This window comes from Pleurodeles waltl, chromosome 6 (assembly GCF_031143425.1).
Source record: "Pleurodeles waltl isolate 20211129_DDA chromosome 6, aPleWal1.hap1.20221129, whole genome shotgun sequence".
NCBI classification, from domain to species: domain Eukaryota; kingdom Metazoa; phylum Chordata; class Amphibia; order Caudata; family Salamandridae; genus Pleurodeles; species Pleurodeles waltl.
The window spans coordinates 1,502,873,226-1,502,899,376 of record NC_090445.1 but is presented as its reverse complement, the minus strand read 5'-3'; the positions used below and the strand labels follow the sequence as shown (position 1 = coordinate 1,502,899,376).

Genomic DNA, 26,151 nt, shown 5'->3' with positions numbered 1-26,151 from the left:
TCCCTCATGCCAGTCCTTTACACTTTACTCCACTCTATGATGTGCCACTCTGCTCCACTCCACTCTATGCCACTAGACTCTATGGCACTGTATCCCATTCCAGAACACTTTGCTCCACTTTACATCCCTCCACTCTAAGACACTAAAGTCCACTCTGAGACTCTATTTCCTCCATGACATTCAGGGGGTCATTCTGACCCTGGCGGCCGGTGACCGCCAGGGTCACCGACCACGGGAGCACCGCCAACAGGCTGGCGGTGCTCCCTCGAGCATTCTGACCGCGGCGGTTCAGCCGCGGTCAGAAACGGAAAGTCGGCGGTCTCCCGCCGACTTTCCGCTGCTCGGGGTAATCCTCCATGGCGGCGGAGCGCGCTCCGCCGCCATGGGGATTCTGACACCCCCTACCGCCATCCTGTTCCTGGCGGGTCTCCCGCCAGGAACAGGATGGCGGTACGGGGTGCCGCGGGGCCCCTGGGGGCCCCTGCAGTGACCATGCCAATGGCATGGGCATTGCAGGGGCCCCCGTAAGAGTGCCCCGCAAAGTATTTCAGTGTCTGCAAAGCAGACACTGAAATACGCGACGGGTGCAACTGCACCCGTCGCACCTTCCCACTACGCCGGCTCCATTCGGAGCCGGCGTCCTCGTGGGAAGGTAGATTTGCCCTGGGCTGGCGGGCGGCCTTTTGGCGGCCGCCCGCCAGCCCAGGGCAAATCTCAAAATACCCTCAGCGGTCTTGTGACCGCGGAGCGGTATTTTGTCGGGGGAACATTGGCGGGCGGCCTCCGCCGCCCGCCAATGTTAGAATCACCCCCTCAATGCCACTCCATTCTACGACAATATACTTCACTTTATGCAACTCCCTCTACGCCCCTCCATGCCACTTTACTCCATTATACAACACTTTCCGCCACTTGTGTCTACTCCACTCCACTCTATGCAACTCCACTTTACAACACTCTCTGTCACTGCAGAACACTCTACTCCATTCTACGCCTCTCCACTCTACTCCACTGTATAACACTAAACTTCACTCTACAACAACACTCCACATCACTCTATTCTATGACACTCTACTCCACTCAATGCCTCTCCACTCTAGGACAATATACTCATTGAATGCAACCCCCTCTATGCCGCTTCACACCACTTTTCTCTACTCTACAACACCTTCTTCCACTCTATGACACTCCTCTCTTATCTACAAGACTCCACTCTACAACACTCCACTCTCCTCTTCACCACTAACGTTTAGCCTTGTTAAACAGCAGCCACACTAGTGTACAACATAGCAAATGCACATTGGCACAGCCAATAACTCTTGCATAGGCAAGACCTATTAGCTTTGCCAATGCTTACTTGAGATTGGGTTTTGAATCAGGAGGTTATCTGATCTCCAAATATAGAAGGATCAGCCAGCAATGGCGAATTTAGAGGCCAGTGGGTGATGTGAACTCTTTTGTTGTTCAGGCCTGTTTAAATATACTCCAAGTGTCAAAGAAAGTCATTTGAGGGTGAGCAGCACTGCAGTCACAGGAATGACATCATATGACCCAAGTGGACTTTGGGGTTAACTGTGAAGTACTTTGCCATACTAGAGATTGCACAACTGATTTAAAATCATCTTCATGGATCCCTCTGAGGAGCATGTTTAGGTCAATGCACATATATGTGAAGTTAAATGTAGTGAGCTTATGCTAACCTTTGTTCACACATCTTCAAGTTATTTTAGGTCACACAATATTTTGGCCTCGATATTTTGGACATGTGATATTTTGTAGTCGTTTTTCTCGTGGAATACCATGGAAGGGCCAATAACATATTATGCTTCACACACTGTGAAAGCATTTGATAATTTTCAAGTAACATAGATTCAGCATCTAAGGGTAAGAGCTAGTATTTCCATAATGGGATGTAAGAAAGCAGCCATAGGACACTATTGTTTGCTGACACCAAATTACTAAAAAAGGCTTAAGGAGTTTCCATTTTTCAGTGCATGTGGAGTGCTCAAGGAAACAAATAGCTAATTTTCCTGGATTGCTGAAAAAAACATGCATTGCTCCTGCTAGGTACAGACACAAGGAAGGCATCGAATGGGGTTGTAATTTTCACAGGTGATCAGCAACAAGTTATATTTATGAATTGTGATTTGTCAAAAAATCGATCTTCAATGCAATTATGTGTATATAATTTCTTGTAAGAGAATATTTTGTAGGAGTGTAAATTTCACTTCTAACAGTGACCTTACCAACATTGCTTAGCTTGCAAAAAATAACATAAACACCAGGGTATTTCACTAGGCCACATCTGCTTACAGCACCCACTCAGTGCTGCCAAATGTCAGTGAGGCACAGTACATACTGAACATCACACTTCAACAAATGTGAACATTTGGACTATTCCATGCCACCCAAAGCTGTAAGAAAGGCCCAGACGATATTAATATTATTTTAATGTACTTTTAATTTCTTAAAAACTGCTGAAATGTCCTGCTCAAAAACTGACACTGTCTGAAATAAGTGCCAATGTTAAGAAATGTATTTTGATATAGAGAACTGGCAAACACCAGTAGCAATACAGCACAGTTTACCAACCAAAAAAGTCTCCTCTTTCCTTTCACACTTTCTGTGTTCGAACCCTCTTGCAACTCCTTCCCTCTCTGCAGCACACAAACTGTATACTAAAGGACTGCAGCAGCTTATTTTCAGGAATAAATGCTGGAGAACAGGTTTCTGCATGGATATACCACTGACATAGACGTCGAAGGAAGTATAGTAACACTGCAGGTGTTATCAGGGTTGTATGTTGCCTAAACCCTGAGCAGTATGATGCACATAGTTAAGATTGTTCTTCGCTAATATTTCACTGGCATTCAGTTAAGGCAGTAACATGGAGCCTACACTGAAATGGGGGTTTCCAAGACATGCTGGTGCTTCTAGTAGGTTGGTAATTTTCAGAAATAACAAATGTCCTCCTTTCCCAGCCTCTTAGAGTAACTGTGTGGTTTAGGTAGTGCCCTCATGGCCATATACGCCTGTGAACATACTGGTTAATACAAGACAGAAAAACTGAAATGCCTAATCTAGGAGATATCCTGGCAGCTGTGAGTTGCCTCTCTGACTAGAATTACACCAGGCATGAGTCATCACTTCATCAGCACTTAATTTTGTCTCTGCAGCTTCCCTGTGATCCTGTCCATTGAGAACCACTGCAGTGTTGTCCAGCAGAAGAAGATGGCGCAGTACTTGGTAGAAGTCCTGGGAGACAAACTCAACCTCTCCTCAGTGTACAATGATGATCTAACCAGGCTTCCGTCTCCAGAGAGTCTGAAGGGCAAGATCTTAGTGAAGGTAGGCAAGCGTGAGCACTATGGTTATGCAGCATTTGACACAAAATGTAAACTTGCTATGTGTATATTCATTGGTATACGAAAGTCCACCCTGTGACATTTCTGTTAGTTTAACAGTGTTCAACTCTGAGCCTCACTACACATAGGTGTGATTTGGTTAGCCATGTGAGTAGTGTTTAATCCACTGGTCAATGTATTGGGGTATGTTAATCATTGAACTAGCAGGAGCAACTCCTTGGTGTCATTCTTCACATTCAACAGAAAGTGGTCTACCTACACATCTTCACACTACACTATTATTACTGGTTTTCACGGTTGCTGTGTATTAGGGTTCTACCTTCTACACTAATTCCACCATGTCAGAAAACCTTGTCACTCTGTTAACCAAGGATAACCTTCATATGGACTGGTTTGATGCATCTCTAATCCTCACCTGTGCTGGATCACTCTTACTTATTTGCAAGTGGTTGACATAGCCAGCGACTTTCACAGCTGCTTAATCTGGATAAGTTTTTATTAACATAGTCATTGCTGCTCATCACTGGTGAACTAATATTTAATGCAATGCATTTTCGCAGCCTTCTAAAAACACTAGGCATTGGCAGATGAGCTACCAATTGAGAACATTTGCGGCAACTCAGTTTCTTTGATTGAGAACTAAATATCATCCTGCAAAAATATTGTGGCAAAATATCAACAACCAAATTATATTGTGAAAGCAAATGTATGTAGGTAAGTAGAGGTTTGCCAGATTTCACTCCACATACATGTTCCTTGATAACATTTTTAATTTCAAGCTGAGTAGATGTCACATTAAGAACCATAAATTTATACTTACATATATTCACCTTCAGGTTATTTTGGTAGTCAAACTTTTGGCCTCAATATTTTGTCGGACAATACACCTATCCTGGATATTCTGTTATTTTGCATTCAAGCTGTAAGTATTAAGTACTGTAGTCAAGCTGCCTGGTTTGCGATTGGAGAAGTTTTGAGTGTTAGACTGTCATATTATGCAAGAGTCTTCATTTTTCTGGCATGTGTGAAATCTGCTTAGTTTTCAGAAACTACACACAGTTTGCATCTGACAGCAGAAGTGTTGCCAGAGCTTTTTTTTAGATTGACACATCCCATCAGTTGTGTGTTATTTGAAGTACACAGCATTATATTTTGGAGTTAAAGAATACAACTGAGGTTGAATAGTCATCAATAGAGATATGCATGGCAAATCAGTGCTTACCGATTTCATTTCTAATGGCAAAATAAGATTGTAATACATGGAAGCCTGTAAGGAAGCCCATCTCCAATTTCCTTATTACAGTTAAGTTGTGACAGCTCTTGTTACCTGTATTAATGAAAAGATGTAGCTGCTCAACTTTACAACTTATTACAGTTAAGTTGTGATGTCATGATACCTGCTGCCAGAGCCAGTAGTTAGGGTGAACAGCAGGTCACAGATCATCATTACTGTTGCAGTTTAAACAAGAAATCAAAAACTGTCTTTTCCGTCTTCTGATCCGGTTTTCTAAAATGTACATTGATCAGCAGAAAGGAGATGTTTTTAATAACATGTTTATTTTTACATACTGTAGGTCTTCGTAAGAAAGGCACAATCTCTCTGCATATTTCTACCCATTCTGAGATTCAACTGGTTTTAATATGACTTAGATGAAACTGACACTTATATATTTTACAACAAATTACTAATTCTTTTTTGGGTGTATTTAAGTTTGCACTTAATATTCTGCCTGCATTCGTAGGGCCTCATTATGACATTAGCAGTCGTCCAGCCGACCACCAATGCCGGGGGGAGGACACCACCATCATACCGGTGGCATCCCACCTCTGCCCTATTACCATGTTCCTGTTGGGCTAACCGGCAGGAACATTGCAATAGAGTGTTCCCGCCCATCAGTCCAGCGGGACCAGTGCTACGATATAGGACTCTGCTCCAGGGAGCCTAGTCCTTTACTGTAGCTAAGAGGGGGCCGACCAGCACCCTTGCAATGCACACGCATTCCAATGATTCTGGGCAGGGCGGCCACTGCACTGCCCATGCCATTTTCCTGGGCAGTGCAGGGCCCCGCCTGTGGTCTGCAGTACACCCTTACGGCCTGCCTTTTTATGGTGGTCAGACTGCCATGGAAAGGCTGGTGGTAAGGGGAGTTGTAATCAGCCAGGTGGTGCTGAACTCAGTGATGCCCTGGCTTAGCACAACTCAGACCACCGACGGATCATCAAGAGCCATGTTTCCGGCAAGGGCGGAAGTCCCCTGGGGGGGGGGGGGTCCGTCACCAAAGTTGTAATGTGGCAATCGGCCTTCTAAAGTTGTGGCGTTCTGACCGTCACCATGAGTGTGGCAGTCCTTGGAACGCCATACTCATAATGATGCCCAATGTGTCTGTAACTATCAGTTTCCCACAAAAAAGCAAGACGCTCATGATTTAAACATTTTGTAGGAAGGGAGAGGATGTAGCCATGTATTATAAGAAATAAAATTCCCTCAGCTGTACTTTGAAAGGATATTGCAAGTAACTGCAGTGTTTCATGACCTGACAAAGGAACTTGGCCTTTGGTCTTGCTTCTCTATATGGTCACAGAACTGCTTGATGACGTGCATCATCAGTAAAATGTATGGCAGTGAGTACTTTATCACATTTATAAAATCCAACATGGTCACATGAAAGAGCTGATGATTCGGTTCGGTGTAGGATGCCAATCTTAATTTCATAGGACTCTATCACTAGATTTGGAATAGATCTAGGTACTGCAATATGGTTTTGGTACCTGCTAGAATGTGATTAGGTAATATGGGCACAGTACAACAGTACGTTCTTGGTGCTTATATGTCTGTCAGTCAGGTCACAAATAAGATAAGATGTTATTTGAACATTAATGATGTCCTGGTCATGCTGTCATAGTTCTTAGACCAAGTGATTCAGTGTGAACGGAAACTCACTTCTTCATCTGAGGAGTTTGATATGCAGTCAAGAACTGGAGAACAATTATGGTCATGCTAACCCTCTGGTATAGGCACAGTTTCACTGCATGGCCTGGATATATTAGGTTTCAAAAAATGATTTTTTATCCTCAGTAATAGCACTGGACATCCTACTGTCATTTGTTCCATGAGTTAAGTCAGTCAATTTCACATTCAATTCTTTGTTTAACTTTCAGGGAAACATCAGTAGGTTGGTTTCTAAAGTAGGTTTCAGCTCTTTCAATTATAAGCTAACACCACTTCTAACTGTTTATGATGTCACAGTAATTGCAGAGTTCAGAAAGCAGCATGGCCTGGTGGCATTTATGTTGGATAGTAGAAGGTGTCATTCTCTTTGGCTTATGTACCTCTTTGTTTTATTATTTGGCACTGATGTTACATTTTCGCAAATTCCTATATATTATCTGTGGTTTCCCTTGCACCACAAGAGGACAACTGCTTGTCCTGAAAAACCTGCATGGCAGTTTGCTGGTCCAGCCAACCAAAGTTGAAAGTAGCATTGGCTGTAGTATTACTGGTAGCTATCGCTCGATTGTTCCAATTTGCAAGTGAAATCGCCTTCTCAAGCATTTCCCTGCGACTGCTATTAAACTATGTTTTGTCTCTTCTGTCTCGTTTGTTATGTTCATGAGGATTATTTCTTCAAATAAGCTTCTCCTACTTATAATTCTGTATAAACCTTTTTTTAAGCTGTTTTCTTTTGCTGCAATCCCTTATAAAACAATAGTTCACTTCTTCCGGTGTTTTTCTTTGTTTTATATGTTAATTTCCATATTGTTTATAGTGTTATCCCTTGCTTTTTATTTGATTTCAACATAACATTCCTTGGTTGTTGCTTGTCCTCATTTGCTCCATCTTAGATTTTCTGTTGTTCAGACAAGTCAGTTTTTTATTCACGTGTACATACTTTTATTTTTTATTGTAAACAGCAATATTCCATGGCCTTTTACACTTCTGAGTCACGTTATGTTATCTTATGTTATGTGTATTTGAAAGTGCGGTATCACCCATGAGGTATTCTGTGCTGAGCAGGCATGTGTGGCTAGCCCTGCCTATGATAAGTTGGTTAATTGAAAAGCTGGGTTTTCGCCTCTTGCAGAATTCAAGAAGAGAGGAGGAGGGTCTGATGTGGAGTGGAATTATGTTCAATAACAAAATAGAAACAAGCATGTGCAATGCAACGGGTTCTCGCATTACGTTGAGTTAGAGTGATTAGCGCTGTAAACTCCTAGCCGGACTTTTCTTGCCATGTTAAATGAAGAAAAGAAAATGAGCGTGATCGTGCTGTGTAAAACACAGCGCGATCACGCTGCGAAACAAAGAGAAAAAGTAGTTCAGAAACCATACAGAAAATATGGAGCCTCGTATGTTTCCAGTAGTTTACCGGTGCTCTCGAGGAGGGCTAAACACCGGAAAAGGCATGATGGATTTTAAAAGGCAAGCCCAGGGACCAATGAAAGTGGCTGATGTAACATGGACGTGGTTAAAATCCCCCCAAAGAGAGATTAGAAGAGGGACGGAGCGCTTTGCGCTCGCCCCTAACAAGCAAGTTTAAATCTCAACTTGTAGTTTAAAAAAAATCCGTAATCACATGAAATCTAAATTAGGCATGAAATTCTGCATCTAATTGTCACATTGTTAAACCAGGAAGAAGATTTTATGACTAGTTAGTCTCATATTTCCTTTGTTCTCATCTTTCCACAAGTCAAGAATATAGGGCCTCACAATAGAAAACATCTAGGAAAACTAAATTGGGACATTACATTCGTGTAGCTTAGTCTTTTACTTTCTGCACCCTGAACTGCACCTGTACCCTGACCCTTTCACCTCTGTTTTCCAAATAGTCAAATCACCAAGGGAAGTGAAGGGCTAGTGTATGTGTTAGCTCCCATCTCTAAACTCCTGCAAATCTTATCAAACCCTTCATTTTGTGTATTACATATTAACATTCCGAAGTGATGCCTTCGTTGTTTGAAAGTGCTGTATTCTTCTGTACTGCCATGGGTAGTCGGTAATTATTTGCAGGGTGGAAGATGTCGTTAAAGGGAAACATTCCTTTCATGTGAAAGGGACAGATACAACCATTCTTGGTTGGGGAGAGAGCATGAGCCCATACACTGCTGCCTACTGCATCAGTGTGACTTTCACTGCTTGTAATTTACTTCAGCAATGCAAGACCTATGGCTTTAAAGGGTAAGAGATAGAATGCAGGCTGATAGTAAATGCATGCTGGAGGGGTGCAGTACTTTACCAGCCTCTGTCTTTGCACTTCCATCCTTTCACAAGGTTTTACCAAAACTAGTTTGCCTCTGTAGTGTTTTAAGTAGGTAGTGATGTGTTATATATATGAATCATCACACGGGACTCCAGGAACACAGTGGAAACGGGATCTCTTCTTTTATTAAGCATTACACGAAGTAAGATTCTAACAGGAGAAACATCCCAGCCTCCGCACCTCCTTCGCACGGCTTCGTCTCCAGCCCCACGACTTCTAGAATCCCAGTCACTTCTCAAAAGCTAACATTCCAAAAGAACTATCGATACAACATGATGTTCTGTTGATAATGTCCTAATGGGACACCGTACTCGTCTCCACAAGTATGTCATCTGTGACAGCTGCATGTTCTGGAATGTTGACAGAACAGCACTGGTAGCTGACGAGAAGAAGTAGGAGATGTTTGTACCTTGCACCTTTTTTACAAGTGTGTTGAAGATTGGAGGAATAAAAGACAATAACATATTTCTAGTGTGTGGAGTCATCATTACAGTGTAGAATAATAGGAGAAAACAAATTCTTCACAGACGGAGTAGAATAGATCTTTCCAGTATGTAGTTTAATAAAGGATCCAGGGCAGGCAAGGATGTGACTGAACACAATGAGAGTCAGCCTCCAACTGCCCACCCAAGAATACAGAACTTCAACAGAAAGGTTCTGTTAATCGAACGGAATGGAACTTACAGAGTTAAATACTAACAATGAGTGAAAGGATAAAGAAACTAGGTAATGACAAATAAGCAAAGGCAAATGCAAATAAATACATAAATACAAATAAATACATAGATACAAATAAATACATATGCTTCATCATCTTTCTCCTTGACAAAGCAAAAGAAAAACAAATAAGCAAAGGCAAATGCAAATAAATACATATGCTAAATACATATACTAATATAAGCAATAATCATTGTATTTAGAAAGAAGTTTAACAGTTCTATGACTGCGTGTATGCAGTGGTTCTACAGCTGGGCCAAACGAAGAGGAGAAATCAGGAACAACCACTCCCTCCTGATGACAGGAAATTCGTGCTTGACCCCTGGAACTACTTTGCACGGGGTTCGTCTTGTCTTCAATATTGATAGGTCTGTCGATAAATGTGGCACTAGAAGTAGCCTCCTCGTCACGTCCAGCATAGACTTGTTTAAAAATGTCAGCTTGCGAAGAAGAAATTGGAATAATTGAGTTTTTATTCCACCATCCCTTGCCCTCAAGTAATACAGCAGTTTTAGAAACTCTTAAAACTTTTACAGGTAAGGAATATCTCGAAGTTCCTTTGTGTACTCTGCAAGGTTTTTTATTAAGGACCCATTCATTCACATTAACTAGTTTCTCACTCACGTTTTTACGAGAATAATAATCACGTTTTTGAATAAATTGTTTCTCAGAGACTTTCTGTTTCAACTCTTTAACATCAACCTTCACATCCTTGTGAGGGAAGGCCATCCATGATGGTGTTAATTTAGATCTAGATTCCCTCCCTCTGAGTAGCACAAACGGTGAAAAGCCTGTGGTGGAAAACGGGTGTATTGAGATATGCCCACAATTTTTCATTTAAGAATTCTTTTACATTGCAGTTGGTGGCGATTGCTGTTTGAATCCCCTCTTTAAGAATAGAATTAGCTCTCTCCACCAGTCCATTAGAAGAAGGACTGTATAAAGCTACACATTAATGTTTTATGTTGTACTTGACCAAGAAGCTTTCTATTTTACTGGAAATGAATTGTACCCCATTGTCAGTAACAATGTTGGACGGTGGGCCTTCTAAATAAAACAGAGAGGATAGGAATGAAATAACAGATTCTGTGTCAGTATGTTCTACAAAGTCATAATATATCCATTTAGAAAAATAATCAATGGCAACAATCATGTGTCTCATGTTTCTAGGTAGGATGTTAAAAGGACCAGAAAAATCTACAGCAATACTCTCCCAAGCACCATTGGGAAATGGAATACTATGCAGGGGTTTAACCTGGTATTTCTAATGCTTGTCAGACACCACACAAAAGGTACACTGGTCAACAAAATCCGACACTTGTTTATCAAGGCATGGCCACCAGTATTTTTCTTTTAATCTTCTGCAAGTGGCTGAAATGCCTAGATGCCCTTCATGAGCAGCCTTTATAAGCAACGGCCTTAAATCATGGGGAGGAATGCAAAGAGGACCTCTCATGCACACCCCGTTCTCTCACGATAACTCAGCAGCTAGTTGACGATAGGTGTTGAGTTCCCCACAAAATTTCTGATTTTTGGGCCAACCATGAGTAATATGAAATATCACTTTTGACAAAATAGAATCTCTTGACATCGCAGAAATCCAATCCTGCTCAGAAAAAAGACCTTCAGAAGTTGAAACTACATCCAATGCACCAATGACGCATTCTGTGTCCTCATACTCAGTATCAATCAAAGGTAAAGGCAACCTAGAAAGGCAATCCGCCCTAACGTTTTTCCCACCAGGGATGTATTTCACATCTAGATTGAACTCTTGCAACTTTGACAACAGTCTTACCAACCTTGAAGAGGCTTTACCTAGACCATTTCCTTCCATTAAGAATACAAGTGGCTTGTGATCAGTGTAGAGCGTACAAGCCATACCCCAAATATAAGTCTTGAACTTATATACTGCCCAGACACAGGCTAGAGCCTCTCTCTCAATGGTGCTGTAATTGATCTCAGTGACTGAGAGAGAACTTGACGCAAATGTGATAGTGTGTTCCCGAACATCCACCCATTGGCCAAAAACTGCCCCCAAACCCTTCATGCTAGCATCCACCCCTATAAAGGATTTGGCTGAGGGTATAAATGGCTTCAAGGCCGGAGCAGACAATACAAGTCTTTTAATGACGTTAAAAGCCCCCATAACTTGTTCACTCCATTCAAACTTACTGCCTTTTTTAAACAGATTTCTAAGGGGTTGCACTATCATAGCATAACCATCCACAAATCTAGAGTAGTATTCGCATAGGCCCAAAAATGAGCAAAGCTCATCTTTGTTTGATGGGCAAGGTGCATTTAAGATAGCATCTAGGTTCCCCTGTTTAGGCTTAATGCCATCAGCGGAAATAGAATGGCCTAAGTATTCTACATTCTGGACCAAAAATGTACATTTATCCTTTTTAATTGTAATACCATAGTCTACGAGTATAGAAAACACTTTGTCTAACATAATAGTATGTTCTTCTATGTCCTTGGTGTGGATTAAAATGTCGTCCTGAAAGGCACATACATTATCAAAATCACCAAATAAAGAATCCATTAATTTCTGGAAAACGCTCGCTACAGAGGCTAATCCGAAAGGAAGTCTGAGATACTTAAATGCCCCAAAAGGAGTCACAACAGTAGTGAGTTCCTGAAAATCTACACTAAGAGCAATCTGATGATATGCAGAATGCAAATCAATGGTGGAGCAAAATTTAGAAGTGCCCAAACTAGCAATCATCTCTTGTATGCGAGGAAGGGGATGACAATCAACAATTATGTTTTTATTTAATGATCTTAAGTCCACGCATAACCTTAAGTCCCCATTTTTTTTTGAGTGAGAACAATGGGCGAAACCCACTCAGAGGAATCTGTGGGGGTAATGACTCCATCATTAACTAGTTTCTCCAAAAGATCTTTGAGTTGCCCTCTCACAGAGATAGGAATAGGTCTCACTTTATGAGCCACAGAAATAGCTCCATGCTTAAGCCTAATGCAATGTTCAAAACCCCTTACAACCCCAATTACGTCAGCAAATACTTCAGGGTATTTCATTGTAAAAGATTCTGAGATGTTGGTAATACGTAGGCTGATTTCTGACACTTCTAAAGGCATTTCTCCTAAGACTATGGGATTGTCAAATCCAGGGCGTAAAACTATGCCTAATTTAGCAAGATCTTTCCACCCTATGATATCTCTGCCATCCACTGCTACGTAAATCTTAGTCACTGTGCTCCTACCCAAAATAGATAAAGTGGACGAAAAATACCCTAGAAGTTCAATGTCATGGTCCCCAAAAGCTTTGGGACTAATGTCAGCATCAATTAGTGCTTTCTTTGTGGGCCAATGTCTGCGGTAAGTGATCTCTGCAATGATGGTGATGGGTGAACCAGAATCAGCCATGGCAGAAATGTCAACCGAATCAATAACTGCCTGACAAATGGGCCCCTTAATATTTCTAACTGTGGCAACATCCACAGTGAGCACAACACTAGATAGATTATTTGTACAGTCATTCACACCATCATCCGCCTGTTCACATTTGGGGTATACATTACTAACTTTCACTCTTGCGTTATGGCTACTAGGTTTGTAATTACGGTTAGGTTGCCTACAAACAACCTGAAAATGGCCAATTTTCTGACATTTCAAGCATTTTTTTCCCAATGCTGGGCACAATTGGTTGTTGCTTAAGTGATTGTCTGACCCACAGCGGAAACAGATAGGTACATTCTTATTAAATTTTGTAGTTCTCTCCTTAATATAATTAACCTCAGAATCTGCTGTCATTTGATTAACCGCTAGGCCTTCAATGTGTCCAGACACTACTTTGGAAGTAACAATGGATCTCTCAACAGCTTTAGCTATGTCTAATGTCTCCTCTAAGGAAGGATTACGACATGCTAACAACCGTTCTTGAATTGTTTTTGAAAAACAATGGAACACAAATTGGTCTCTAATATGCAAGTTTACTTGATTGCCAAAATCACATCTCGCAGCTAACACACGTACATTAGCTACATATTCATCCACTGTCTCATCCACAGATTGCTTGTGCATTGCAAAATTGAATCTCTCCAATAATACATTGTGTTCATCCGAGAACTGCTTCCCGATCCTTTCTTTCGTCTCAATATAAACATTCCATGTTACATTATCGCCACCACTTTCATCAGGTGGAGAGATCATAGGTAGGTTGTCAAAAACACGCTGCCCGGCCACACCTAGGTGATTAAACAGTAGGGCTAATTTCCTTGAGGGAGGAAAGTCACTGGCATCAATTGCTACTAAGTAATTTTCGAAAATTCTAATCCATTCTCTCCACTTAATGTCCGGTTTGCCACTCTTGGTTAAAAAATGTGGAGGTTGTACTACCAAGTTACCAGACGCCATGATAAGACAGCAGAATAAGTCTTGAGAGTAAAGGTAAAGTAACTGTTCTGTTGTAGAGATGCCAATGTTCTTTTTAAAAGCAATTTTACTTTCTTTAGGTCGGGTTATATTTATTTATTATTTATTTATTTATTTTTTAGTTAAAATGTGGGGAACACTGTATCAGTTCCAATGACACTTTCGACTGGCTGACTTCGGCGTCCTTTCATTAAAGATACATGCGGTGCACGTAGTTTGGCAAATCGACTTTCTTCATAAACATTGCAGTGCACTAACGTGTCCGTATAATCAGGACACTTTCCCTTTAAGATCCTGGCTGGGTGCACACGCGTCAGTATCCTAGGAAACCACCACAGCGCGTGACGCTACGACGTCAGGACGCTTTTCCTTTAAGATTCTTGCTGGGTGCACGCGCGTCAGTATCCTAGGAAACCACCACAGCGCTTGACGCCACAACGTCAGAAGGAAAACAAAGACGCTGGAGCCAGGCGCTGCGCGAGCACGGCTGTTAAAGCTCGTGACAAACAACACGCGTGGAAGAGTAAACAAGTAAGTCTTAATGCGCAAGGGTAAACAGCAGAAACAAACCAAAAACGCTGCGCACACGTTACCAGTGACAAGAGCTGTGGCTTTAACTTTTCCATGTGCCGGTCGGTGGATCCATAGAGTGAGCAAACTCCGTTGCCAAACTGCTCCGCAGATTTCTTTAAAGTGCAGGATTTTTGCATCCCACTCCTGGTACCAAAATATGTAGAATAATAGGAGAAAACAAATTCTTCACAGATGGAGTAGAATAGATCTTTCCAGTATGTAGTTTAATAAAGGATCCACGGCAGGCAAGGATGTGACTGAACGCAATGAGAGTCAGCCTCCAACTGCCCACCCAAGAATACAGAACTTCAACAGAAAGGTTCTGTTAATCGAACGGAATGGAACTAACAAAGTTAAATACTAACAATGAGTGAAAGGATAAAGAAACTAGGTAATGACAAATAAGCAAAGGCAAATGCAAATAAATACATAAATACAAATAAATACATAGATACAAATAAATACATATGCTACATACAGCCTCATTAATTTTTTTAAAAATGGACATCTACAAATATGTGGACAGCCTTTCTGTGGTGTGCTGAATTAATACATTCAGGACACACAAAGTCCTTGGCAAGTCAAAAGGGAGGCACCGTGTACACATACACTTTGACTCTCAGGTATTACATTTGATCTCAGATCCCTATGTCTGCGTGGTATGGTATCTCTCATTTACTTTAGTTGTTGAACTCCAGTGGGTTATTATTGGTTGTTAAATTTAATGTTGCTCTCCTATGTGTTGTGCAACCGAATGCTGAGGGCATAGCTATTCATGGCAAAGGTTATCTGTTATGATGGTAAAGGGGCTATGCATTGAATGACATCACAGTAGGTCTCAAAACACCAGCTGTCAGCATCTAACAAATAAGCATTCTATAGTTCCCATGGTTGGTGATTGTTAGAGATACAGGACTGGGCAAAGAGAACTGTTTTTTCTCTGCACTGGAAAGTCCCTTTAAATGCAAGATATCTGCACTTAACAACCACAAATTAATTCTACCTCGGCCACCCAGCCTGCTAATTTCTGTCATCTGCTGTAACACGGTTAAACTCTCTCACTGCCTTTGTCTCAGTGACCTTGCCCTGAGACAGCTCCAGACATCCTTTCATCCCTTCATCTTCCAAAACCCCCACAAATTAGTGAAATTGCAGTTCTGCTTTCTGCCATCTCTAACAGATGCATTTACCCTTAATGAGGGAACAGCAGTTGTGGTGGACTCAGGAGACAGTAATGTTAGATGCTGATAAATCTCTGGTGAGCAATCTCTGGTTAGACACATACCTTGCAGAACCCATCTGCCACCATCGGGGGAAAAAGTAAACACTTCTCCTGAAAATAAACTGGTCCAAATTTAGACAAGTGTAATACAGCGGTAACTGAAAGTTTTTCGATTTGAGGAGAAAGAGGTATGCAATATGTATGTCTTTAACTTACTGTGATAAACAATATTTATTTTCAATGTCACCGCGTGCTCTAGGAACAGTGAGCATGGATTCCAGCAGAGGAGTTTAGTTGCTGCAGGGATCTGTTTTGAATGGTTTAGTGTTGACAGGGGACTTACATGTACCACCTGTGAGTTTGTGCAATGGCTTCATTTCCAAGGTCCACCAAGGTGATTTAGGTTCAACATTACATTACAACATTACTGGTGGCCTGGTATTGACACTGAAGTGAAATTCATGATAGGCAAGTGTTCTAAATGCTTTCTCTCTAAGAAACACTGGGAGGCCCACATGATACCTGTGTATCCTGCGGATTTTCCTGATGCAGCTTTAGAAAAATTGGGCTTGGATTTTTCTGGGCCATATCTGTTACTGCATGTTAACATGAGGTACCTAATTCTGGCTATTGATTACTTTTCAAAATGGATGTACTCCTCTTATGTGGGGTCTCTCAATATGGACTCTGCATTAAGATTAGATTTTTGAAGAAGATATGTTTTTTGGAAGGTGCACCTAAAACTCTTGTCACAGACAATGGCATGCATATTACGTCTAAACGTACGCATCAATTTTTAAACAAACATGATGTCAAACAATTGGACCTTCTTCCAATGGGTTGGTGGAGGGTGGAAACAAGCTCATTAAGGAAGGTATATAATCTGCCATAGACTCAGACATCGATGTAAAAAGCTTTCTTAAAAATAAAGTGTGATGTTCCAACACTACTCCACAATGCACCACTGGAGCAACCCCATTCTCTCTCCTGAGGGAGAGAATTGTTCATACTGATTTGTTTCCCTCATGGTTAGGTAATAAATTGGGGAAAAAAGGATAATAAGGTACCACAAGACATGGAGGACATTAGTAATAGAGTGATATCAAATCAAATTAAAATGAACCACAATGTTTCCAGCCAAGACATATAAATTGTAATGTCAAGGTTAGGAAATGAGAATCTATTTTTTCTGCACCTGTCAAAGATCAACAGGTCAACATCATACTTAAGAAAAGTGGTGCAATAGTAGAATCTGACGGGCTTTGTGCGTACAAACCCTGGTAGGAACAAGTGCTCAAGGTGTGTGAGCGCTGTCATAGAAACTTCTACAAGTGTTTCTTCCAGTCCTGTTCTTCCCAGGTGTCAAGAAGAGATCAGCTGCGCCTCATCATGTAAAAATTCTAGCAAAGTTCAAAGATTTTATAATGTATTGATTATTGTTCCTTGTAGTCATGTTTTCTTGCACTTTCTTCAGAATTTTATTCTTTATTTTGTTCAAGGGGAAGGTGATGTAGTATGTTTGTCTTTAACTTATTGTGACAAACAATGTTTATGTTCAGTGTGTGACTACGTGCCCTGTGAAAGGTGAGCATGGGTTCCAACAGAGGAGTTCAGTTGCTGCAGGGATATGTGCTGGCTGGATGGAACGCGTCATGGGCTAACTTCCATCTGAATTTAAAGGCTTCTAACTTACCGGAAACCATTGCAGCATCCTTTATTACAAGCTAAATCCAGAAAACTGCCAGTGACAGTTCATTATTTAGTACTTCCTCCACAAATTAGGAGATTTTCCAACAACACCCAACCTTAAATCCAATACTCTGTTCTCACTAATAACTCCCTGGATGTACTCCATGGATGCATGGGCAACATTTCACGAAAATGGCAGGGGTAGCGTAAGTGACATCACAAACCATTTGACCTTTACTTTGACTCACACACACAAGCTTACTCATAAGCACACATTCACACACTCTCTCACATAAGCAAATTCTCACCTGCAAGCACACATACAACATACTTTTAAAATCAGTTTTACCTACTATAGCTGCCCGGTACTGATATATTCCAACTAATTGTACTCCATTTTCATCAGACTAAATTACTAAATAATGAATTGACTGAAAAGTAAAAGATAGAAAGTGGAAGCACTAACCAACATCTATTAGGACCAGCTGCCCCTGTGTTCCAGGCACTGACTTTGCCACTTCTGAGTCCACAGGTCACAAAGGCAGTGTCAGGTGTCAAAAGGGGCATGCCAGGGGTCACAGTTGCGGCCCCTGGCGACCCTTAAATGACGTCCATGCATGGATGGCTGTAGACTGTTTGGCGTTTTACCTCTGAGAGAACTACTAGTGACAAAAATTGAAACCAGCAGACTCAGGGCACAAGTTCACCCTTGCCTGGACTTTGAATGTCAATTACGTTTTTTTGGAGGCACCATTGTTGCCACTAGGGCTCAATGAGTCACACCGAATAGTCATAATCAAGCTGTAGTAAACCATTCATGAAGAAACCATCCCTTGACCCTGTTACATTAACCAACTATTGGCCAATAACTTGCCAGTAGTCTCCCAATTAATTGATGAAACAGCACTAAGCATGTCTTTATGTCTTTTTCACCTAATCCCTTTGAGATTTGCAGGTAAACTGTGCCCGATCGTACTACCAGAGATCCCTGCTGCATTGGACACAGCAGCCAATCCCATTTTATGATGTTGTGATTTAACTGATAGAATTTCACTCGACATGTCTACCTTTTTTGGGACTCAGGTGTAATGGTCAGTGCTTATAACAATCACTGAATGTTACATATGGGAACACTGTAGATTAGCTACTATTACACAGCTCACTAATTTAGTTTTTAGTTTTTTGACTCTACATGGTTAGATTACGGAGAGCCATTAACGTTATTTTTGGAAGGTGAGACGCTTATGACCCCAGCTGCAGTTTAACACAAATAAAGTAAAACAAAGGTGGATGCTCTATCAGTTATACATTTGAAAAAGAAACAGTTTTAACAACACATCTGACTTGCAGCGAAAGCCTGTGAAGGAAAGCCCAGAAGTGTCCAGCACTGTGAGAAAATTACTTTTTGCCCGTTCATCCCCCCTAACCTACTGGCATAAGTTAACATACTTTTAAGTCCCTCGTTTATGCTACCTAGGGTAATTAAAAGTGTCCCTCATGATCTGCAGCACTTATATATATACATGTATATTTATATATATATATATATATATATATATATATATATATATATATATATATATATATATATATATATATATATATATGTGTGTGTGTGTGTGTGTGTGTGTATATGTCACCCCTGAGGTCGACCTGTTGAACCCTATGGCAGTGAACATTAAAAAGTAGGAAATACTTTTTTATATGTTACAATGGCAAAACCTCTAAATTTATGTTTTAACTGTAGAAAGACTAGTAGTCCCATTGGCAAGTACAAAGTTGCATGATGACAGCTCAGCTGTGTTATCTTCCTAATGGGACTTCTAAAGTGGTTGCTAAAAGTTAGTACAAGAATCATTGCATTAATACAGATGTAATGCCTAAGTCAAATTTAATGTAACTTTTGAGTAAAAGGCAATTTTGGAAAGGTATCACTCTGTCACCCACATTTTTAAGTGGCCATTCACAGCTGCATGACAGCCTACATCTCCTGGGGAGAGGTGTGAATAGCTCCCAGGAAAGGACACAATGAAAGCCTGCCGTTGGAAGAGGTGGTACTTCTCCCTGACAGAATTCCACACAGGGTGTGAACCCAAGCAACAAGCTTCGACGAGGAAGCCACCTTTGAAGGGCAAACGATGGATACATGATGCCACCTTGTAAATACGGCGCAGGGCATAACGGCACGAAAAGTGCCGATCCGGTGGGGCTAGGGGCTCAAAAATATGCCCCTAAGGTCACACAAACCACAATCATATAATAAACTGCATTTCCTCACAAGCACTTTCTGCGTTGATTTGTTATCCGAAAAAAAGTCATGAAGGAATATTACTTTTATATGCAAAAGAAGGTAAATCATAAAGCCCTATCGATAACTTATGGTGGTGGATCTTTGGCAATACTGGACTCGACTAATTAAATCTCTTATTCTAGTCAATTAAACGTGTCTTATCATTGCTTTTAAGTGAAGGGACAAGGGACAGACTTGTCCCCTGTCCCTTTGGTCTGACTTACTCAGGGATAGCATGGAGGCTTAAGACAATAATGCAGCATGTAAAAAAGGCCCCATCGTCCCTCCGATAGCTCAGCAACTAGAGCTCCTTTTGTAGAGCCAGAGGCTGCAAAGGACCAAACAACCATCTTCAAACACACCATCCAGAGGTAACAAAGGCGATCAAGTCCCGACGCAAGTCTATGACTTTTTTCAAGTCATTTCAGAGATCTTTATCATTGGAACAGTTATCTCTTCCAGATAACAGGTTACAGGAGCACACAGTTTTCAGGGGTGTAATAGACAGAGCACAGCATGTAGGCTATCATAATTTCAACGTGTAAATATAAATAGTACACTGTTCCAATACATATGCATGCATGGTAAAGAAGTGTCAGTAGTTTCAGGAGAGCCCTCAAACATCCACTAGGATGCCAAGCTTCATCACTGGGCAATCTCCTCATCAGACCGGTGCTGCAATGTCTGGCGGACCACCCCAAACATGGTGGTGGTACTCAACCGAAGATTGTATAGCAAATATAGTTAGGTCTGCAGTAAATACTGATTATTAGAAAAAAGTAAGAGAGACAAGAGAGTTAAAATTGGCTCTGAGCCTTAAGTATCATGATTTAATAACTCAGGGAAAGGATCAGGCCAAGATTAAAAAAGAAACAGGGGGAGTGAATGCGGGGAATAATGTCCCACTGCACTCCATAGAAAGGAAAATGGTAGTGTACCTAGTCCTAACACACTCTGGTCAACATGTTTCGCGTCTCTATGTTAAAAAAATGATCCCTTGACGCTTCATCAGGACCGTAACAACTACTTCTCCTATTTATATAAGCAGTAATAATTGCTGGGAAGTCACTTACTGAGCGAGGACTATTCGTCACCGTCAATTGGTCAATCAGTCACCCTGCATGAAAGTGAAAACATAGACATTCATTAGTGTCTGAATAGTGCAGAGGGTGATGTACACAGTAAACCCCGGTACAAGGTGCGGCACAAACGGACATAACAAGAACGGCTTACCATCCCATAGTAGAGAATAGGCATCATAGGAACGCGCAAGCCTCAAACCAAAGGAGAATTACTAGGTGTAAAAAAATAGTATTACAATGCATGGATTAAATACACATTGGCAGGTGATTTCTAAAAATAAGAACAATATGCACAAACAGTAACTTAATTTAGCTTCCACTCGTATCTAAAACATACTGGTGCTAATAAAGCTGGTAAAATGTAGACATCATGACCCATAAAGGAAGGACTAGTCACTGTTAGACCACTGTGTACAACAGATTGTCGATCATTGTGCAAATGAAGGAATAGTATTGAGCCACCACTTGTATCTAAAACTTACTGATACTGATACAGTTGGTAAAATGTTAACATCATGACCCATAAAAGAGAAAGCTGATCACTATTAGACCACGGTGTGCAACAGATTGTCAATTATTGTGCAGGTGAAGGAATCGTATTCAAGCAACCAACAAGTCATATGAAAGGCCGTCAGTGTCTTAGCGGTAAAAGAATTAGCAAAGGGACAATCGAAATAAAAGAACTTACTTAAATCTCGCATTGGTCCCTCGGTAAACCTGCCCTGAGTCACGTGCCTGAAGACAATCGCCCTGCGTGTCGGAAGGTTGTAAATAGTCGGTAATCGTGGCGCGAACAATCGCGTCTATACCGGAACTACTCAATAATTGGCCTATTCCAATTCCGGTCATAGAGATCGAAGATGGACTTGTGTCGAATTAGATGGCGGCCATCTTACTTGTAGTGACTACCAATGTGTCCATAACAAAATAGGTGGCGGCCATCTTGGTAGTAGAGGAGAACACCGGAGGTGGGTGTTCAATGAAAAACATTGGTGGCGGCCATAATGGTAATAGAATTATTAAAGTAAACCACAAAAAACCTAGTGTGGTTATTATATAAAGAGAAAGAGGCAAATGTTCTGCCTAATAGCGAATAATTAATATATCAAAAGTCCCTGGAAGAATATAGGGGACGGGTAAAAATGAAATAAGCATATTGCTGCAAACCAATGTTGATAATGAGGAAACATAAAAACATTGGTCAGCATAGACAAAGTCCAATATCAGTGATTATCAAGTCAGTGAAAAGACTGTATGTTACAGCTCACTTAAGGTGATAAAGTGCACCAATTGATCTCATCATTCAACCCCTCACTAGATGTCTTTAGTCTGAAAACCCAACGTTGTTCTGTTCTAAATAGATACTTAGGATCATTGTTATTATATCTGGGCACCTGTAAAACAATCCGCCACAAATCGTCAGGGCCATGGTTCGCTTCCAAAAAATGTGAGCTCAATTTAGTGGTAATACGAGAGCACCTGATGTTGCTTCGATGTTCATTAATTCCTTGCTTCACAAGTCTAGTCATCATGCCAATGTACTGCACATTGCAGGGGCAGGTAATCATATAAATACATTGTCGTGGGTTGCAATTGGTATGCCTATTCAGATGCCAGGTGCCAACGTATTTCAAGCCCAACTGGTCAGCCCATTTGGTCAAAGGGCAGACGTTGCAGGAACCGCACGGGTAGTGCCCGGTGACTGGGGGTAGATTCCATAGAGTGGTCTGTTTTGACGTATCCTCTTGTTGGCGTGGACGTGTATGAACAACTAGATCTTTAATGTTGGGTGACCTTTTAAAAGCAAAAAGAGGCCTAGGGATCTGGGTACCGCCACTCTGTAAAATGCTCCAATGTTTATTGATGAGCTTTTTCACAGCGTTGGACAGAGGGGTGTATGTAGCTACACAAGTCAAACGAACATCTGCTTCCTTCATCACAGGTGCTAACAGTGCCTCCCTGTGGTTATTCCGAGCCCTCTTATAGGCCGGGTTGATGATGTTATTAGGGTAGTGACGATTATGTAATTTACGTTTCAAATCAAGAGCCTGGACGTCAAATGATTGGACTGAGCTGCAATCGCGACGCAGCCTCAGGTATTGGCCAACAGGAAGATTCCTTATTAAGATTTGTACCTTTCTAGTTTCCACCTTGAAATCTCACACTTTGAAGACGTGACATGTTGACCCATGCACCTTGCTTCATTGCAGGGTTGATTGCATTTTACTTAGTCTCTCAAAGTAGGAAACATACTTGTATTTTCAATTAACTCACTTGCATCTTTACATTCAGACTAATGTGGTTGTCAGACCATCTATATATCTTGAGAAATATGATAACATCTATCCACCAGATCCCCATACTGATGGATGCAGTCCACCAGCTGTTAATGTAAGTGTTCTCTAGTTTAGCTATTTACCTAGGGGACTAGAAGGTTCCATGCAATCCTAGGCTTTCATTTTTACATGGTAATTTCTATCCAAGAGATTAGAGCAAAATATTAGATCACAGTTGTTTTTAAAATAAAATCCTTGGTCTTGGATCATTGTGCCACAGTGAAATAGAACCATATGTCCACTCTAGCTAAAACTGATGTAATAGTAAGCACTAAGAACTCACACCATTAAGATAAACGTAGTTGTCTTGGTACTTTTTATGTTTTTTCAAACTGGAAGCCAGCTTTTCAGAAACCTCCAGCGGTGACTAATATTGTGCATGTGACTGAACATACACAACATCACATCTTTATTTTGTAGGCAAGGGTTCAGATTCTACTTATGCCCAGTGATTAATTTGTAAATAAAGAGGTGCCGGTGCTCAAAGCCCTTCTCTTAAACATGAGGCTGCTGTAATTAAATCTTCCAGCACTGAATACTGAGGCAGTGTAATCCTGAAGCCATCTCGGGCCTCTTCAATCCAATTACGGCCACTCCCTGCCCTTTCAGGTCATCCCGCAACTTTCTACTTTCTCCCTATATGACGCTTTTTCGTTTTTCCTTCTTCCGTCATTCCCATATGTGTCTTTTGCTCACAGCAAAATGCTTGAGGCATAAGAATAAGCCCCAGCCCTCACAAATAAGTGCAAACAAGCACAAATCAAGCACTGCTTCCGCCACAATGCATCGTATCTGAATATGTTTTTATGTGCCGTGAGAACATGTTTCCAGGTCAGCATTCTTATAAAAACAGTCACTTGAAGTTCAATTTCCATACCTGTAGTCTGTCCTTGTGAGCACCATTGTTACTATACAACTTATCATGCCTTACATTTGCAGTGTAGTAAAATGTCTTCACAAGAACCTTAACCCGAAAGATGTGTTTTACACATAAAATGTAGGCAACTCCTTAAGGTCAAACAATGGCAAAGGAGAACATTTTGTATATCATTTTTCCTTGTAAAAACGTGGTATTCCAGATGTAGTTGCTACTTTGTTAAATTCGTTTTGGAGAAGAGTTCGGGCGAATCCTTAGAGTCTGAGCAGGATACAGACCTCAAGTCTTCTCATTGTGTCTTTTGAAGGGCCAAGAACAAAGTATACCCCTGGAGATGGCTGTCGGCACACCCCGCTGGTTTAGCTGCTCTCCCCTCCTTGCCCTCTCCTCGGATGTTGTCAGGGTCCATTTCTAAAACTGACTCTCTTACAAGTCACTGGAGACGGCTGTGGAAGCATCCATTGTGAAGTCTGACAGTTGGTTTTCTTCCGTGCACGCCCTAGAGTGTCTGTCGGGAGGAAGCAGGGGTTGGTTGTGGGCAAGATTCAAACACTCTCAGCAGTAAGGCTGCATGCCAAAGCAGAACATTCCCCGAGAGAGAGAGCTGTCTGCAAGAGAATAATTTACACGTGAAAATAAAATCCGCTTGAACTCTTGGAGCTAGCTCTCTTCTGCAATGTTGAGATACACCTTGTGATGGACTGTGGCAGGTGGTGAGCGGAACCAATTTCATTTAGGCCTCTTGTAAGAAATTGGGTTACTGTTTGAAGAGGGTGAAGCCCTACTCAAGCAGCAACCACAATCCCTGTCAGGGTGAAGTCAGAACAGAACAAACCTCAAATTAACCTGTGCTCAACCCTCTAGTAGATTGGCACAGAGCAGTCAGGCTTAAATTAGAGGCAATGTATAAAGTATTTATGCAGCACCTGAAATAGCAATAAAGTGAAAACACAATACAAGAAAAATACCACACATTTTAGAAAAATAGAGTCAATTGTAATAAATAAACCAAGACCAGAATGACTTTAAGTGATAATGGCACCAAAAACACCAAGAGACAACTCTGGGTATTTGGTCATGCCAGACCAGAACAAAGTCACAGTTCAAGCTGACTACTATGGAGCACGAGCCAGCTACATAGGCCCAGGTAGGCTCATTAATCAGTACCTTAATCATGGTTGTGAAGATAAGCGGAGTCCTGTGCTGAATATGTGTCACGCAGCAAAGGCGATGCAATGTCTTTGCCTAGGAACGTGTTGAGCAGCAGCAATTCTGGTGGACAGTTTTGGGTGAGGGGATGTCCTTACGGGGAGATGCATCGGCTCTGATGACCTGCGATGGATAATGCAAAGTCTTTGCATCAGAGTAGTCCAAGAAGCAGAGGTGATGTGTCAGTTCAAGGGGAGATGCATTGAGCAGCAGGGGTGATGCACCAGTATTGGGGCAGATGTGCCACGGAGGATGTGTGTCGCTTCTGCTGGATCCATCAATGGGCTGGCAGAGCACATTCAGACCCACTTCCAACTGTTCAGGACTGGGATGACACCATTTGGGAAGGCAGGACTCACCGATGGCAGACTCCAGGTGCTGGGTCCAAGGTTGTTGGAAGCCGATTATGTCCTTTGGGCTTCTGATTAGGGGGCCAGTCCACAAGCCCTTGGATTCACTCAGGTGTCCTGGGTTCATAGATGCAGGTCCAATCCTTCTCACCCTGGAAAGAGGGCAGCAGGTTAGCACAGCAGGGCTGCAGTCCTTTAGAGCCACATTGCAGCAGAGTGAGAGTCCTTTCAGTTGCACAGCAGTCTTTCCTGGCAGAGTCCACAAGTCCAGAAGTATACTGAAGAGTTGAGTCTAGGGATCAATACGTAACCTGTTGCCAACTGTGTTGTAGAGGATGCTTCTGGATGTCCCATCAGAGGTGCTTGGAATTCCCTACCTCTCAGCCCTGGCCCCAGATTGCCTGGGGTCACAATAGACTAATGTCAAACCCCTTTGTGAGAGTGCTCAGGCAGGGCCTTGGTAATGTGCAAGTCTGGTAGGTGACAGCTCATCTTTCTTGTTAACTCAGAGTGGCCCATCTTGCAAACACCTAGCTTCCCTTTGTCTCACTTTTTTGGAACAATACATAAAGACTACCTGCAGCTGCACATGATTAGGACAAGAAATTACAGCTTTCTAATAGTGGCATTTTGAAGATTGTGATTAAAAATTTGACTTTCCCGTTAAAGAGGGCTTTTAATTACAATTCTTTAGACACCCAACTCAACCTCCCTACCTGCTCCCAAATGGAAGTTGCAACTTACTAAATGTAATAAAGGAACTCCAATGTTAGCCAATGTGAGAGATA

At 41.6% G+C, this 26,151-nt stretch overlaps 1 protein-coding gene across 1 annotated transcript in view; it reads left to right on the top strand.

The window, feature by feature from the left end:
• The window catches only part of PLCH2 (phospholipase C eta 2), a 1,343,524-nt gene that overhangs the window by 1,114,397 nt on the left and 202,976 nt on the right, over positions 1-26,151 (top strand). The window contains exon 10 of the mRNA XM_069240985.1: positions 3,177-3,348. Coding sequence (XP_069097086.1) covers positions 3,177-3,348 — 172 coding nt within the window. The remainder of the gene's footprint in view (positions 1-3,176; positions 3,349-26,151) is intronic.